This window comes from Nipponia nippon, unplaced genomic scaffold (genome assembly GCF_047370975.1).
Source record: "Nipponia nippon isolate SJK-2023a ecotype South Korea unplaced genomic scaffold, ASM4737097v1 scaffold_19, whole genome shotgun sequence".
Lineage (NCBI taxonomy): Eukaryota > Metazoa > Chordata > Aves > Pelecaniformes > Threskiornithidae > Nipponia > Nipponia nippon.
In genome coordinates this window covers 3942701-3960667 of record NW_028262335.1, presented here as the reverse complement: position 1 = coordinate 3960667, position 17967 = coordinate 3942701, and the positions used below count along the sequence as shown (strand labels likewise).

Genomic DNA, 17967 nt, shown 5'->3' with positions numbered 1-17967 from the left:
TTGAACTGTAACGTTGCTTACCTCTTTCACAGCAGCGTTACCAGCCTTCAGTTGTCAGTATTTAGAGTAAGCTCTGCTATCCATCCAGCAAATTATGGACTGATACTCTTTCTACAAAGACCTCAGGATAACTCACTGTGGGTATTTAAAACTATGAAATGTTAGTATAGCTGTACCGAGATTCAGTTGCAGCACAGAACCTCACTGGCTTTCCCCAACCCAATATTGCACTCTGTGTTTTTACCTTCCACCTAATGCTGTTGCTTTCACTCTCTAACTTTATGGTGAAAAACTTTCACTCTCTAACTTTATGGTGAAACCACTGGTCTCTGATCCAAAAAGTACCTTAACCCTTTCTTCCCCTTAAAATCTTTGCTTAAAAATACACAAACACTGCCAAGTAAACACAATTTTTCATATTACCTTGTCTTGTAAGAGATGAGCTGTGCAGTTCAATTTGTAAGCAAGATCTAACATAAAAGAGAGTCTGGCCTTATTTCCTCCTCTGGACTGCTGGGGTTTGAGTCACATTTACTGAATGTCTCTATTATTTTTGTGCTGGCTTTAGAAATGCCAAGAGGTTCCTCTCATACTCCACTGACATGCTGGTTCTGGACTTCAAGCAACTCCAAGAGGTGACCAGTTTAGCCTAACTGTAGTTTGAGGACACAGGATAAACTTTCAAAATTAGAAACAAAGCAACATGGCGAGTATAATTAGAAAAAGAACCAATGTGAATATAATAAAAGTGAAATCAATTAAGATGTTTTTCCTTTTGGAAAAAAAAGGATTTTAATGGGTTTAAAAACATTTCTGTACAAAAACTGCTCAATGACCGGTATTTGCCTTCCCATGGTGACAATACTTCTGATGATTGTTCTGTTCAGCAGCAACTCCCACAGGTCCTCTAACAAGGACTATCTCTTTGGCCAGTGGTGCCTGGAACCCCTGCAAAAGACAGTTACAGGAACACTTCAGCTCTTGCTCTAAATCCATTCAAGGTTGAAAACCTATGTTGGTTACAATGATACTATTGAGAAAGGGTCATGATGCAGACAGAACCTTTCTCCCTCCAATGCTGCTCTTACCTAGTGTTGCTTTTTTATGACTAAATAATACACAAGGATCAAGTCTTGTAAGCCACACATTAAGTATCTATTCAGAACAAGAATGTTCATATTTGGCAGCACTGTTCTTCATCTTCCTCCCAAGCTAGGCAAATGTTCTCCCCACTTCTACCTATCTTTGTGGCCAAAGAAAGCGACTCCCACATCTATTAACACAAACTTTTACCTCAGCATTTCAAACCTTCCACCCAGAATTGTCTTTGATTGCATTAATCCTAAGCTTTCTCTTTTTTTCTTTTTTTCTTTTTTTCTTTTTTTTCCTTATAAACTGACGTCAAGCTGAGTAGGTGTTACGCAACCTCTTCCCATTAAACATGTGCTTAAGCTCCCACACTCTGAACAGAGGACAATAGCTATGCTTTGCCCATAGCTCCAGGGCACAGGCATGAAAACACTCCACCACTGCGATGAGAGCAGGCTGACAACAACGCACCTATCGGCTTTCCCCGCCAGGTAGGACATGCTTCGGTTTCCAGACTGTTGAAGTTTGTTAGCTCCAGCAAATTTCTGCACAAAAAAAAAAAGAAAACACCACCACCACAGTGAGGTACCTGCCAAATACAGTATATTCCATGAGATTCATGTGCTGTCAGGTCCCTCCAACTTCAAGAAACACTGCTCGTTTACACTGTGAGCTTTATGGTTTAGGACTTTACATGCATATGCGCTGAATGCATCTGAGTAAGTGCTGTGCTACTGGTCTAACCTTGACACGTGAGGTACAGTACCCCACTGACAACAAATCTTACCCATCTAGACAGAAAGATCTGCGCAGGTTGTCTTAAATTCACCAATCGGTTTCTTTTTTTCTCCTGAAACAAGTTTCAACTGACACAGAAAAGGGATTGCACAGGAAACTCTTTCTTACACTATCAGGCATAAACTTGTTCAGCTTCTAAAATACAACTTTTAATGAATATCTAAGATGCTCCCTGGTACCATTTGCCTTCCAGTTAAATATGCAGGAAGGGTGAATGCCCAGGAAAGAGGCTGAAATGCAAGAAATGAGCTTCAGAACTTAAAATTAATGCTCGAGCACCCAATGAGTTCACGCGTGGGCATCCTATTACTTCATGCCTGAATGCCCACTGACATCGCACATCAGCACCCAAACCCTCCCCACGTAAGCACTATGCAGGGTTTTAGGTAACCCAGGTCTGCAGGGGTGACCTGGGCTGAGGCACAATGAGAACACAGGAACTGCCCTGTGCTGGTCACAGGTTTCCCTAAGTATGTGTTTGTTTATGTCTTCTTTCTTCTCTTCAGTATCTCAATTAGCAATAAATTAAGTAAAAAATTCTCTGAGCCGAGACAGTTTTCCTAATGACAGTACCTAGCGGAGAATGTGGGCAACACGCAAACCTGCCATGGCATGGAATAACTGGACTGACTTTGAGATTTTTGAGAGTGCCTTGAATTTGGTATTGGGAATTTGTGGTGTTGTGCTGTGGTCTAAGTGTATGGGGGTGTAGGTGTGAACAATGTATGAAGAGGTGGGAAAAAACAAGAGAGTTGGAGGAGCCCCAAAAAAGCTCTTCCTGAATGGGAAGAGGCTATAAAACGAAGTATGAGCTTGTGATTGGAAGCTGCACCTCAGTACCAAGTGCTGTTAGGGAACATTCTGCAGATCCAGAAAAAGTCATCCGCCTTCCCCAGCGAGTCCCCAGCTGGGCACATGCCATTATCGACATTTCTGCTCCTTCTTTCATGACGTGCCCGTACCTTGCCTGCGTAAGCTTGCTTGGCAGGATCAAATTGTGGCGACTGCTTCGATTTGCTGCTTCCTAAGGGAGAGAGGAGAGAAGCTGTCACTAAAATTTTCTGTTCAATGAAAGAACACTCATTCCATGGTGTTCCTCTGATGATAAGGAGGTTTCACTGCAGTCTCCCACATGCTAAAACCCACAACAGTCTCTTAAGAGTAGGAGATGCTTTTCAATAGATACTTGTTACAAAGGAGTCAAATCTCCTTTGCCTCCTAGTTCCTGGGGTCCAATTAAACAGATGACTCTGAACTACAGAGAAAAGCAGCAAAATATGAATCCACAATCCCCTTGGCTGACGGTTTCAGGATTTTCTTTCCAAATCAGAAAAGGGATGTTAAACTGTACATTCTCCATGTTAATTTCTTTTAATATTTCCCCACTGTAAGGTAAGTGCATTATAACAGTTTGTACTGCCTTGGCACCTACATTCACACACAGCCTTCTCAGGGCTCAGCTGGCAACATTTTCCACAGCCTGCAGCACTCTAGCAAGAGATCCAGATCTTACCCGCAAACACTTTGAAGTTGGACTTGCTGTAATCAAAGGGAGTAAACTGCTTCGGTGCTTCCAGCTCCTCTGGTTGCTGGGAGGCTTTTGGACGTTTTTTCTCTTGTTTTGGCAACTCTGTTCCCGTTTCACTCATGACTCTCTCCCTCTTCTTATTAGCTTGCTCCTGCTGTGGAAGCAACCCACAGAACAGAAACAAGGACAAGTTCAGGAGAGGAGAATGAAACATCTATGTACAGGCATGAACGCCAGCATGCAAATGAACTGCCCAATGGACCGAGGCCCCAGTGACAGCTATTGCCTTTGGCAATAATAGTGCGGGGAGAAAGCCCTGTGCTCTTCTTTGGGCCTAAACTGCTTTTATTTTTCCCCTTACAGCAGGGACTTTTCAGATGAAAAGCCAAGTTGTCATTCCACAGGACACTAGAGGTTGAGATCTGCTGTGGCCCCACAGGCAGATTTGGGGAAACCCAGGCAAGTGAGGAGCAGTGAGGTGCAGCTGTGGAAAACATTCCCTACTCAAGATAATGGAGGGATGCAAGGATTTGCACAGCACAGTTGCTAGGGGCCTAATGCTACACACAGGGCAGAACCACAGAAAGATGTATCAAAAGACTGTAATTCGGGTATTTCAGAGTTATAGGGCTTAGGGTTTCATTCTGAACTATGTTATAAAGGTCAAAAGGGGCAAAGGCTGGAAGTAGGGAATTGAATGACATACCATAGCTTGCTGACGAACAGACACAATATTTTCTGTTGCCTCTTTATACACCTTCTGTGCCTGGTCACGAGCAGCTATGGAAACAGACAAGCATTACTGTAAAAAGCAGGAGTAAGTTACTCAGGAGCTTAGAAAAAGCAAACAAACCAGGTTGTAGCAAGTCTCAAACTAAAAAGAGTACAATCTCTGTCAAACAAACAATCCCATCCATCAGGAAATCCATCATGTAAGGTTTTCTTCTAACTGGGAAACAACCCATGTGTATTGGGAAAAGCATGCTAGCCAATGCATTGAGGAAGGGAAGAATGGCTGTACCTGACTGCTGGGCTGCTTTCTTTTTGGTTTCATCTTTGGACTCCTTCTGTACTTGCGTCTGACTCATCAACTTCCATCGATTGCTGATCTGCAATGAAAAAAATTACCTGGGATCACCTTCTTTGAAGTTTTATGGCAAAAGGGAGTTTATAAACTTGCTACTACATGCTGGTCTTCATTAAGAGTACAAAAGATCAAATTGGATTGTAAAAGAGATTAAGATCTGCTGCACCAGGTAAAGTAAACCATTTGCTTTAAAAGTTCTGAGCTACAAACAAGCCATGAGAACGAAGGCAGATACAGACTTCAGTAATAGTTTGTAGCTTTGACAGACAGGGAATATACAGTGGAATGTCTCCAATCCCTGGTTCTTCGAAGGATACGAATGCTACAGAAACAATGAACTACAGATTCGGAAACGTGTCAAGTCTCTCAAAACTTAGATTCTTTTTCTAAGGAGAAAAAAAAAATCCTATATTGCTGAGGTTCCCAAAGGAAAATAATCTACTTATTCGTTTCTTTAGTACTACTTGGCAGGAAATTTCAGCGCAAGTCTTACTTCATAAATTTTTGATGACGGGTCAAACTTTGCCGATTGTGAGACATAGGCAGGATTCTGTTCTGAAGGTAGGTACTGTAGAGAGGAAAAAAACATTTTGCTTTAAACACAGCACATGACACTTAGCTCACTGCTAAAATGCTACTTAAAATGTTCCAAATCAAAAGTTCATATTTAAGAAACATTCTACAGATAGATCACCTTTTGGAAAAAGAAAAGTTACCACAGCTATGGCCAAGAGAAATGCTAAAGAAAAACCAAACAAAAAAACCCCCAAAAATCAACCCCCAGCCACACACCAGAAAAAGTTCTTTTCATATTATTTCCTAGTAATTTGCCGCTCTGAATCTGTAACAAAGTATTCTATTGTTCTTCTGATTTATTAGAAGAGTAAAATCAGCTCACTAACTCTAGCCATAGAGATGAAAATGTGATGCAAATTAAAAAACCCTCAAACTTGATTTAAAAAAAACAGCGAGTGATCTGTTTACTATGTAGAAAGACATATATCTAAGAGGCATTTCAATGTGTTTTGAAAACAAGTCCACACGTGCGTGCTTTGCAAGGAGGACAATCTCTCGATTCCAGTACGAGAGCAGCAGCTGATGCTATATCAAGCTCTTTCAGATATGCCTGGAAAACAGCTCAGAGCATCCTCTGCACTAGGTAGTTTATGAGTCCCACTACAAATATGTATTGGAGCTTTTACCATTCTAAATGGATTTTCAAAGGACTCCATTATACGCTGAGCTTTCTGCTGTGCAGTGGTTAAAGCCTTCTCATTTCCTTCATCTTCATCACATTCCTTAAAAAAAAAAAAAAGGAAGAAATATTAAACATTAATACTTTTTGGTTTTGGCTACTGCCGTTTCATGCATATTATTTCTCACTCTATCTGAAACTCCGCTGATGGCAGCAGCCCTCCAAAGAGATGTAATTAACTTGCTGGCCTCCTAACCTTGTCTTGGTTATGCCACATGCTTGACAGCAAGCCGGTATCATTTCCATGCACGTCCCACCTTACTATTTCTTGCAACACTTTCACACAGATTTATCAGATTATTAAGTACGTTTTCTAATACTTAAATACCGACACTATCACAAACACGTTGCTTACACTGAATATGCTGACAGTGGCAGTAGCAACAAGACATGTTGACTCTGGCTGAACATCCTGAATATTCATTGTCCTCTCACTGTCTGAAAAGAGACAACCACGTTCCAAAATAGGTGCAGGCTCTACGTGAAAAGGAGACAAAATTTTGATTAGATACTTGTATATTTTACCGCTCTTTTGTGTAACGAGGTTTCACTGAAAGTGTCTTCAGGGCTGCTTACTTCCCCACGTCAAAGCCACATCATGTCATTATTAGCACAGTTTTTAGGTTAAGTGCAAATTACCCAAGGCAGGGTTGTTCTGAAAATCATCCATAGGAATCCGGGAACTGTCATGTGGTCCAAAGAAGGTATTCTCCAGCCTCTGCAGAGATTCAAATTACAAACACCATTAATACACTACTCTATGAATCTATAGATGTTTTCACACATTGCAGAGACACATCAATGAAAATTCAAATAAAAGTGTGAAATTCAGAGACTGAATATTCTTCATATAGCTCACCTGCCAGAGCACATTGCATCTGGCATCAAAAGGAGATCTGTGCAAACACCCACTGGCTAATTCATACGCACGAGGAGAGAAAACGAGTCAGCCTTAGAAACTCATCTGAAACTTCTCTTCTTATAGATCAGTCAATATAGACTAACGCACATGAAACTGTCCAGCAGCTAGAGCATTTGCTGATGAAGCCTTAAGTGCTGCTATTATGGTGGTTTGTAAAATACCAATTTACAGCTGGTAATGTGATGAGTCTAGCACAGAAAAGTAACATTAAGCTAAAGTGACGAGTGACCTGTAAAATGGATGAGATCAATTTACTAGAAGCTAGAATTTTGCTACATTTGTTTCCGAGTTTAAGGCTTAAGACATTAGGTAACAAGTATTATGCAAACAGTACCTCAGGGCTGGACAGAGGTGCTCTCTTCTTGACTGCCAAAGTGATCTCTGACTAGAGTGGGAGAGAAAGGTAAGTCACTTAAATGCACCTGGCCCTACTTCTTCTAGGTTGGCCTCCTTATCAATGTTTTCAACACATTTATTACAAGCTAGCAGGTTAATAAAATTACATTCTTTCTTCTTCTCCTGCTGGCTACATTTAAACAAACATCCCACACAGAAAGGACAGGGTCATGCTCACAAATGGTTTTGTTTCGCTAGAGGAGGCCTGTATTAATATTAACATGCTGATAATGTATTTTAACTAATGAACCTCTTACACCTAGGTTTTTTCTTTTTGCTTCACCATAGTGGTAAAAGATTTATGAATCCATTTACATGGCCAACAAATTCCACAAGGTCCAGTTCTTCCTCACACAGGCAAACATGATGTGCAATGTAAGACAGACAACTGCACCCTGTTCAAGTAGTGTCTGTTCTTTTACTGCTCTAGTTCTCCAGGAAACTACACTGTGTGTAAGCCAGTACACAGCAGACAATAGACAGGCAGGAAGAAGTTGCAATATATCTTTCAGCTCTACTACAGAACACTATATTCACAGTGTTCAAAAAGCAAACTTCAGCATATACACATCATCATAGGTCACCATTTAGCTTCAGTCCCTGACTTATGGAAAGCAAGTGATGAGTCTCTTGCGTGGTACGAACTACTCCTACCTTGACAAGAGGCATCTCCCGGGCCTGCTGAATGAGAAGATGCAATTCATTAATCTGCTGGCGAACTAGTGGTGGGACTGGATTACAGCAAGCAATGATGCCCTGGGGTTCTCTAAAGAGAGATGAAAAAAATTCAGTGTGCTGTATTTATGGCTGATATGTTAGCCATTTGCATTCAAAGGATGTACAACCAGACATAACTACGGTCCTGACTGTGACAGAAAAAGACAAGTCAGATTAATCTGTCAGAGTTTATTCTCTGTGATGAAAAATTCTTTCATAGCAGGTTTGTGCAGATAAGGAGAAACCATTAACTCAGCTCTCCTCTCACTTATCTTTTCTGTGGTCTGTCTCTCTGTCCCCATCTTCATTTTGTTCCTTCTTCAGCATTCATCTATGGAAGTTGAGCCCAGCAGTGGACTTGCGTTTAAAGATGCATTTTCTTTTTTATTCTCAAGTATGGATGTTAGATGATGAGTGCCAAGTGTTTGAGGAAAATGTTGTATAAATTGCGTGTTTTAAGGAATCTGCCCCTTAGCTCCCCCTTCCACCCCCAATCCCTTTAGGAACGGAAAAAAAAAAACAAATAAATGTTATGGAGGAACTCATCCCTCTCTTGCTCTGTAATACTGTAGGAATCTCAGGGGAGATGTGTGACATATAGCAATGCAAAGGAATGTGTTTTATTAGTGGAATAAAATCAGAGAGATATATCCCAGAAGCAGCTTGGAGGCTTCTGAAGGAGTATTGCTATTTATTTCTCTTCCAAACTGAAGGACTATAGAGAAAAGCAGTATTGACAGCTGGAAGGAAGGGACCAACTGCAGAAGCAGTTACACACTAGGAAACGACTTGCTGGTTATTAAAATCAAATGAGACTCCTCAAGGGTGAAGAAAACTTACTTGGGCAGCTCCTCTGCTATCTTCAATAGCATATGATTTGGTAGCACATATCTACAACACAAAGAGGTGGTGTGAATGTAACAGAATATTAAAAACTCTTAAAAAATACCTTCAAAGTGCACAAGTCTGCCCCAATTAAGGTCTGAAAAGATGAAATCAGTTAAAAAGAAATTAAGTAGGGTTGATCTAGATACTTGTAAGAATTTACTGCTAACATAACAGGACTTCTGTGTAAAAAGCAGCCTGAGGTAGTACACTAATTTTTACAGGTAACAAAGTGGTTCCACCTCAGGGGGGAGGAGAGGGGCACAATCCAAGAGACTCACTGAAGTATTAAGCCAGTGTCTGTGACAAAAGACTTCCTACCCTGTACTCTCATCCTCTTGACGCGCCATCTTGTCTCTCCATGCAAACAGCAACCTAAATGCTGCTAGCTGCTGTGTGTTGAGATGTTTTTTCTGCCTCCTGTAGAGCTCAAGGTAGGATTCATCTGAAAAGAGGGGCTTGATGTATTTCTGGACAGGAAAAAAAGAAACACTCATGATCAGTATCAGATTTGTGCTTTCTAGTTTGCCTTGCTTCACTGAGACAGACAGAATCTCACACAGACATAAGGGGACTAAATAAACTCAGGTACAATGTGTCTTGGAGCTTTTGCCCTAAACTATCGGTAGGAGCCTATCCCTGAAAAACATTCATCTCATCCATTTTTAGGGGAAAACCACCCTTGCCAACTCCAGGAGCAGCTTTAAACATATACTATCTTCATGCTTTACTACATTAAACAAGGTCTACTTTCACAGACAGTGTTTTCCACAGGCACAATATAATTATCTCATAATGCAATTCCAGCTAGACTTTGAACTTCTAGGAACGTCCGGTAGAACTGGAAATGTAACCTCTCTCTTGGGAGAGACACACCTGAAAGCATCAGGAGGCCAAGGAGTGCCAGCATTCAAAAAACAGGAATAGGGCATCTGAATCTAAGGATTTTAGATAGTGAAACAAGTGACTGCACACAACTGAGTCAGAGTTTACACAGCTGTTTTCAGACACACAAAGAGGAAAAAAACCTGCATCTATGCAACAGACGTAGGATAGGTACAGGACTTTCTGTCCTACTAAGCCCATACTCTGATCCGGGTAATCCAACCAGGCGAAGCTTTACCTTCAGGCAGATGTCCTTGCTGCGTTGCCACACAACCTGCAGCTGAGTGGGCTGCTCGTTCCCTCTCTCCCACAGCGCCTCCCTTACTTTATCATAGATGTAGAGCAAGTAGTGAGTGTCATCACGGGCATACTGAATCATTTCTTCTGGCAAAGGGCTAGAAAAAGAGCCAAAATTATACTAATACATTTCAGTTGCCCTGCCAAACCGTCATTTTCCTCTTGCAAGGCATATTAGGGCAAACTGCACTTAAAACATGCCACAAACTAATAGGGAAATTCTTCTGTTTCCTTATTGAAGGAGTTGTTGGGCAACAGCAGTAACATGCTGTGCACTGTCCAATTCAGATGGCATCTTGTTCACATGCTGGAGAGCAGGATTGCCATGTAGCTAAGTCAGATGACAGAACTGCTTGCTATGGTATTTGTCGTAACTATTTTCTCTCTGCAGAGCCTACATTAAGTAGATCTGGGACCTCTGTGGTGTGCAGGGTCCATCTGCATAGTCAAGCTCATTGCTCCAACCTAGTGCAGGTGACTGAATGTTTTTGTGGGGGCTCTAGAGGAGCAAATACTGACTTTCTCCATAATACTGCAGTGATTAAGCACTGTTCCTAAGAAGTGAGCTTCCAGGAGCTTTTCATTACTTAATCTTTCCTGATATTCCCAAAAGAACACATTTTCTAAAGAAACACAGGAAAATACAACACTCATAAAAGAACTTAAAGCACAGCCAGGTAAACGCTGTGCTCGTTCACTTTGAGACTAACCTACAACTATGGGGCTTGCAACCAGAAACATGCTCCTGCTCTAATAATACAAACAAGGATAAGTGCTACCTTGCAGCTCCAGCCCATTTAAGGGGTCAGTTTTTACCGTATCCTCCAGTCAGCCAGCTGGTACTGCTTGTCAGCATCTACATTGCAATACAGCTTTAGCAAGTGGTCCAAAGAATGCCTGCCAAGATTGAGGAGACGAGCAGCTTGGTGAGTATCGAACATGTTCACCAAGTACAGACCAAAGTCTTTTTGCAGCCATTCCACATCTGAATCAGCACCATGAAGGACCTTGAAAAGCAAAACAAATTGAGAATGATATGAAGAACATTTCTACTCCAGGCTGGCAGTGCTGTGGTTTCACATTCATGTGTCTAGGACCAGATTTCTTTTCTCTCTGTCCTTCACTGTTAAGTGCAGAACTACTAAATAAGTGCACTTGGCAAGTAACTCCCCACTTACATCAAGGAAACACGCACGTGAACAAATTACAATGGAAACAGAGCCAAGTGACCAAGACAGAGCACACAGTGTGCTTTTAACTATAATAAAGCTTAAAGTAAGGGGAGGGAGGGAACCCAACAAAAAAAAGGAATTCTGGTGGTAAATTGGTGAATTTGGCAGCTGACCTTCACAATTGCAGGGTCTGTGAAGGTCTCGTTGAGAATGTTCATGTCGCTGCGCAATTCCAGTGTATCAATAATGAAGTCTTCTGTTCGGGTGGAAATCTGCATCAGGCATGTCAAGCCCAGGAAGCTCCTGTAGGAATGGTGCTGAAAAACATGGAAGAGAGATGTAATCTAGGATCCGTTACAGAAGTAATACTATAAAACAAAGAGCACCCCAAGTGAAGGAATAAAAAGTAACAGAGGACTTCTTAAAGAAAAAAAACAATTGGATGAGCAAGCTTTCTCTTTGCAGTCACTAACATGACATAAAGAAACATGGGATGAATTGAAAGACCAAATTCAGTATCGAGTGTGCAGCCAGTACCACCATTGGAAAACTTACAGTATTGACACAGATTAATTCAACCTTCTAGATAATAGCTGACAGGTCGGGGTCATGGTCTGTCTTTTCACGTCAGAAAGTACAAAAAGCAGGAGAAAGAGAAGACTACAAAACAGACTAGAAGAATATAATGGTCTCCTAGGTACTAACAGTACACATGGAACTTTTAAACAGAAAAGGCAATCTGATTACCTCTAAGTCCAGGGCAAATTCTTTACAGTTCATAAGCTTTTCATTTAGTTCTACGAGCTCATCCAGTGTGGTGATAAAATGACAGGGTGTTTCCTTGATGGGCCTGTACATCTGGCAGAGTAAATTATTAGGCATGGTATGTTCTCTGTCAATTCCCACCCCTGACCTCCACCCTCAATCCTGATATTCGTCAGGTATGGCTGGCTGTAAACTTACCGCATCTGCAGTAAGTTTAATTTAATGTGGGCACCAACCTGGGGTTCTGGTTTCTTGAGAACTCCATCTGGTGGAGAAAAATGCTCCAGTTCATACTGGTAAGGGTGAGCAAACCTGTGGAAATTAGGAAGACAGGCACAGACTAAATTTCAATCATCTTTATAAAGCCAGAATACAAGAGACTTTGAGAGCTATGGCAGTTTCCCTATTGAGTAGAAATTTTGTCTCTTATTAAGCATAGGTTTAAAATAACTGCAGATGTCTAAAGCAAATCACACGCAACGTAGTGTGCAGACGCAAACACATGCAGAGCTGTCACACATGAATAGCATCAGCACGACGGGACCATACAAGTACATGTTCACCAATGGTACTCCAAGCACCTGGCTGTCAGTTTAATTTCTTACATGTCTTGCTCAGTTTGCTGCGTCCTCTGCTGGTGTATGAAGTCTGCCAAAGCAGCTGGTACATCCAAGTCTTCAGGGCGCTCCTTTCGTTCCCGTCCACTTTTTGTGAGGGCTGAACAACCAATATGGAACAACTGGACCGGGTCCCACACATAACATGTTCTCAGCCTACTATGCTCTCCCCTCCACCCACCACAAGATCCTATTAAAATCATAAAGTATCAAAAATCTTAACAATTTAGACCTGCAGCTTTTGCCATCAGCAAGATTTCTGTCTGCGCCTCTAATGACAACTCAGTTACTAGGTTTAACCAGGCTGTTGTTAAGCAAGATGCAAGGTGGTTCTGCTCAAGAGCTTGGAAGGAGATTGAAAAATCTTCAGAAAAACCTTTCAATCATTCCCAGTTACTAAAAGTACAACCGCATCAGTGCAGACTATGGATGAATCATCAGCAGCAGAATAACATGTTGCCGAGACAGGATGTTACACTGGTGGCTTTGATAAAGCACCCAAAGCAAAGGTACGTCTAACCAAACACCTAGTGCTCCTAATTAGAAAGAAGTATCTGTAAAGCCGACTAGACTAGTCAAGACCACTTCTGGTGCCAGAGTGACTCTCATTCACATTCAATGGTGGTAAAAAGAAGCAGCAGAATATCTGTTTGGAACAAATTATTTACTGTATACCAACAGGAAGATGCTGTATGCTGACCTACCCTTACATTACCCATATGGAAACAGCGTCACAGAGCTTACTGCACCTAAATGGTCAACATCTCTGGCTGTTACCTGTTTTTACAGTCAATGATTTCTCCTCTAGACTTGTCTGTGAGGACAGATTTGTGTCAAATACTCTCAATACCCAACAAAAAATAAACCCCTTACCTTCAGGCAAAGGTTTCAAAGCATTTGGCTTGATAAAAAGTTTAGGTACAAAGGGAGTGTTGGAATTGTCAATCTTTTCCCGAAACTTGAGCTGTGGTCGAGAGATATTCTTGGCATGAAGCAGTCGGAAGGTTTCAGACTGAGTTCTTTTGTGGGATTCTCCCGCCTATTTAGAAAAAGGTAAACCACAGGTAAAACTCACATGACTTAACAGACGTTTAGTTTCTTTTACTCAGCCTGACCCAATACTCAGAGGAATAAAGTTATACCCCAAACTCTAAAGCAAGTCACTCTTTTGCAGTGAGTTCAGCACCTAATAATGAACATTCTCTAAATCAGGATCCTGAATTAATACGCATAAGCAAAAGAAAGGCTGTTGTGTACATGAAACTGAAATGGCAATAGAAAGCACACAGAATTCAGAATCAAGTTTGAATAAATAGGAAAAGGAACAAAAGAGGAAGGAAGTTAGGACATATAAAAAAAGCAATGGAACGTTTAATTACTCAACTCCACTAGAAAATCAGTAGTGCCAATGCTGGGAAAAAAAGCTACGATAACACAGCAAACTGAGCGCAGAGGCCTCACCTTGCGGTTCCAGCTGGAAATGATCATCTGTGGGGGCTGTAACCCAGCAGGAAGAACTGGTTGCTGGTTTTTGTTCACTCCTGCTGCTTCATCCAATAAAATACCCTAAATTCCAGAAAAGCAAGGTGAAAACCACACTCCTGTTAAATTACCATGCTCAGCCACTCTATTCAGACCGAATAAAGAAAGTCACACAGGTAGATACCTCCACAGCCATTTCCCCCAAATTCTGTGCAACATGAGACAGACTAATGCGGGAGGAATATGTTGAACGTCAAGGGTAGGAAGAGTTTCCTCAGCAAAGCAGCTCTATGAATTTACAGACCCGTTCCCAGTTGTATTCATTTTCCTCACAAGTCACGTATTACCTTCCTTCCCTTTGGGCCATAACCCATCTACCTTAGCTGCTGCGACCACTGGCCTAGCACATGGAAATGTTTTTAAAATAAAAAGGAAAACTAGCAGATTGAGGAAACACTAAACGTAATTGTGAAAGCACTACCACTGAAATTCTTGCACTAAAAAAAAAAAAAAAAAGACAAAAACCTTGCAGCAACTGAACAGTTTATAAGAACAACATCCAGAAATAATTTACCTACCACTCTTTCAAGAATGATGTCATTGGAGTCAACCAGCATATCAAATTTATCTTCCAGCTCTGTCACTTTGCTGCGATCTTTCATGTGGCTACGGCAGCCATGGTATTGCATCACCTTGCTCATGCTTCCAAAAGAACGGTACAGCTATTAGCAATTTGAAAGCAGGCATGCTGAACACTAAACCATCCAATTCTGCCCAACTTTCTACATCTTCAAAGTTTGAAAATAAATAAATGCAGTACCTATAGATAACATCATATGAGCAGTGACTAAAAGGAATATCTATACAGTATTAAGTGCTAGAATTAATTTCTTACAGACCATGTGACTTTTTAAATAGATAGACTAACGTGTTTTATATCAGCCTCTGCTCCCTGCACAGCTCTTTATCCAGATCATTATAAAGGCCCTCTTTCAACTTGTTACTTAAACTGTCAAGTGCTAGAAAAACTAGCTAAAATCAGGTAGGTGAAATAAACCATCCTTTTAGCTACAGCAAGTTCGGAGTCTCCAAAGAAAGGTGCTACCCTCTCTTTTGGATTGGAAGCTATTAGCAATGGCCCAGAGACGCAAATGCATCCTTACCAGTGAAGGAGACGGTCACCCTGTGTTTCACAGTACGCCCGGAAGCCAGGGAAGCTTCGGTAGAAGTCATACTCATCACCAGGCTGAGGAAGCCCATTAGATGCCTTTGTGGCAGCCACCACTGTGCCAAGAGCATACTGCGCAAGAATGTCATGTTATGAGCATTTTTTCAGTATTTTGTTCCTCCATTTACCCAGGATACTATGTGATAGAAATGAATTTCACCTAGCTTGTTTGAACTGCGTGGTTCTAATATGCAATACTATGGGACTTTTTAACACGAGTAAGTTTACAGTCATTTAGTTCACGTTGTCTATTCGGAGACCTTTAAAATGATGAAAAGTCTAGTAACAAAAACAAGACTTAAAACTCAGTCTAGTATTTAAGGTCTGAAAGAAAGCTTGTGACATCAGCAGGAATGCACGTAACTGCTTTATTATTTTAACAAAAAAAACCCCAACCCTGCAATGCTTCCTGCTTGAGCACCGTAGGTGTTCCCTCTCTTGGAAGCAGCAGCATGCACGGGTGAAACACAACGTGGCTGACGCCGAGATCTGCAACCCAAGGGGCAACGCCCATCGCCACACGCCCAGCAAGGGCCCCACGGGGGTCGCCGTTCCTCTGCATTTCACGGACTCGCGTCGGGGAGGCGGCAAACCCCCACCCCGGGACGGTGCGCGTACCGCACTCTGCTCAGGACAAAAGGCCCGAGCCCAGGGCGGTTACGAGGCCCCAACGCCCCGCTCCGGCCCCCGTGTGAGCGGCCCGCACCCTCCCTGCCGCGCAGGGCGGGGAAAGCCCACAGGGGGCTCCTCACGGGTGGCCCCTACTTAAGTGGGGGTCCTCAGCGGCCCCCACAGGACAGAACTACAGCTCCCGGCATGCCCCGAGCCGCGCACGGCACGCCGGGAGCGGTAGTGCACGGCGCCCGCCCCGCTCCCCCCTCCCGGGCCCCGCCGCCGCGCACCTTGACGAAGGCGTCGGCGTCGTCGAAGCCAGGCAGCACCGCCGCGGCCGGGCTGCCCCTCTCCGCCTCCGCGGGTCGCCCCGCCTCTCCGCGGCCCCCCTCCTGCCCCGCGGGGCTCTCCGCCGCCGCACTGCCGCTCCCCCCACCGACGGCGGCCGCCATGTTACCCCCGCAGCCACGCGACGCTCAGACGATCTCGCGAGAACGCGGTCGTCGAGGCGGCTCGAGGGGGGCGCATGCGCACGGGTAGAGGGCGCCAGGGCTGCCCTCTGGCGCCCCCAGGCGGCGTGGCGGAACAGGCCCCTGGGCGGGCGGGAAGGAAAGGGGGGGCCCCGCGGTTGGGGGTGCCGATGGCCACCCCGCAGGGCTACAGGCACTCGTGCCCCACAGGCACCCACCAGACAGAGCAGTCCCCATGACAGCCTCACCAGCACCTGGAAAGGGGCCAGGGGCACTGCCGCCCAAAGCCCCCGACTGCCACCTCCCCATTTCCCATTTTCGGGGCGCAGCACCGAAGCCCACGGAGCCGCATCTGGGACAGCGACGCACCCCACGCTGCCCCTCGAGCTGCGGCTGCAACCCTGAGACCAAGAAATCTGACATTCTTACCGCATGGATGACATCGCATTAGCTGGCAACTAAAATTTGGGGGTCGTATGGTCAAGTTTCTTTTATGCAAGTGACAGACACCATGCAGTCTTGGTAATTTTGCCTCCAGCTGCTATCAAAAAGCAAATATAGCCAACCACCTGAACTGATGCAGAAAAAGACAAGTCAAATCCATGGCAACAGGAAACACAAAAAAAAAAAAAAAAATCTTAATCTGCTTCCCTGTCTCTTCCTAAGTAGTATTTAGGAATAAACAAGAACCCAGACAAAATGTTTACATTTTGGTGTAATTTATTGGCACAAAAATATTCAAATACAACATGGCGTCTAAACATGGCTACTCTGTTGTATTTTGTGCATTGTTTTTAATACGTTTAATTCATAAATCATAACTTTATCTTCACCCTCATGTTTAATAACCATTATTTTCTGTTTCAAGTTATGACCAGTTCTCCCCACATCTGCCTCCTATGCCAAGTACTAACTTTCCCTAGTTATTTCCCAATACTGCTTTTTAATCCAGACACTGCGGGAAGCTCCCAAGTGGTATTTCATTTGTACCCTGCACCCAGTTTGCCACCGATCAATCCGCATAGAGGCACCTGACTTTGCTCAGCTCAAGGTCTCCAATTCTTGAATCTGCTCCGATATCCTGATCTAGTCTGAAACACGACTCCTGCACTAGTGTAATGAGCGGACATACAGTTTCCAATTTTGGGGCAAGAATCGAGTTTGAAAACAAGGTAACAGGATGAAACAATGGTAAAATTCTGCTTTCTTTCTTTCCAGTTATCCAGCTCACCCCCAAACCTAAATGAAGCCTCCTGCACAAGCGCATTGAGCTCACTGCAGCCACACCAACAGGACTGACCAGGGCAATAATTAATCTGCAAATGACTTAGTTACATTGCAAAGTAAGTCAAAACCCGTATATAGTTATTTTCGATGGATCACCAGTTCCCCAAAGACCAAGTGGAACCATAGACATCTGTGGTACAATCAGTCTTCACTGTCCTGGAAACCCAAATCAACTGTTGTGTTTCAGACAGCTTGTGTTTTTCCAACAGCAGCTATACATTGGCTTAAACCAACTTTTAATATACAATAACTCTTTTCATTTACATTTCAAAATATCTGACAAAGGCTGTATTTCAGTCCCAACGTTCAGTTTGTGTTTGTAGAAGAGCAAGTTTGGAGTGCAAAAGCCTCCAGAATAAAAGGCTGTGGATACTTTGGAATCTTCTGTTACCAGAAAGGACACCTAAAGAAAACAAAGATATTGTAGTAATGCCGACTTGCATATAGTTTCACAAAGGCAACACTGAGAAGGACT

The 17967-nt window shown here is 43.0% G+C and overlaps 2 protein-coding genes across 3 annotated transcripts in view; both read right to left on the bottom strand.

Annotated features, from left to right (window-relative positions):
• Window positions 1-773: 773 nt before the first annotated feature.
• Window positions 774-16192, bottom strand: EXOSC10 (exosome component 10). Its single transcript, XM_087755498.1, has 25 exons — window positions 16026-16192; window positions 15059-15195; window positions 14474-14597; window positions 13875-13979; window positions 13287-13452; window positions 12402-12513; window positions 12033-12108; window positions 11779-11889; window positions 11205-11348; window positions 10676-10866; window positions 9801-9957; window positions 8999-9147; window positions 8633-8683; window positions 7730-7841; window positions 7014-7064; window positions 6397-6475; window positions 6113-6234; window positions 5705-5800; window positions 4996-5070; window positions 4437-4524; window positions 4122-4195; window positions 3401-3569; window positions 2850-2911; window positions 1561-1634; window positions 774-948 (listed from the first exon to the last, which is right to left on the bottom strand). Exons 1-25 carry the CDS (start codon window positions 16185-16187, stop codon window positions 918-920), a joined length of 2718 nt encoding a protein of 905 aa, XP_087611624.1. The 5' UTR covers window positions 16188-16192; the 3' UTR covers window positions 774-917.
• A 715-nt stretch (window positions 16193-16907) lies between these two features.
• Window positions 16908-17967, bottom strand: part of MTOR (mechanistic target of rapamycin kinase) — a 66176-nt gene continuing 65116 nt past the window's right edge. For both annotated transcript variants that reach the window (XM_087755222.1, XM_087755223.1), the window contains one exon: window positions 16908-17895. In XM_087755222.1, coding sequence (XP_087611348.1) covers window positions 17880-17895 — 16 coding nt within the window. In that variant the 3' untranslated portion in view covers window positions 16908-17879. The remainder of the gene's footprint in view (window positions 17896-17967) is intronic.

Bases quoted from the DNA above. Each gene is read 5' to 3' on its own strand.
- EXOSC10 (XM_087755498.1), bottom strand. From the start codon at position 16,187: ATGGCGGCCGCCGTCGGTGGGGGGAGCGGCAGTGCGGCGGCGGAGAGC. The intron at 6,476-7,013 runs GTACTGTTTGCA...GAATCTCTGCAG, and splicing joins CACCTCTGTCCAGCCCTGAG to AGGCTGGAGAATACCTTCTT. The intron at 1,635-2,849 runs GTACGGGCACGT...TTTTTTGTGCAG, and splicing joins AGCAAGCTTACGCAGGCAAG to AAATTTGCTGGAGCTAACAA.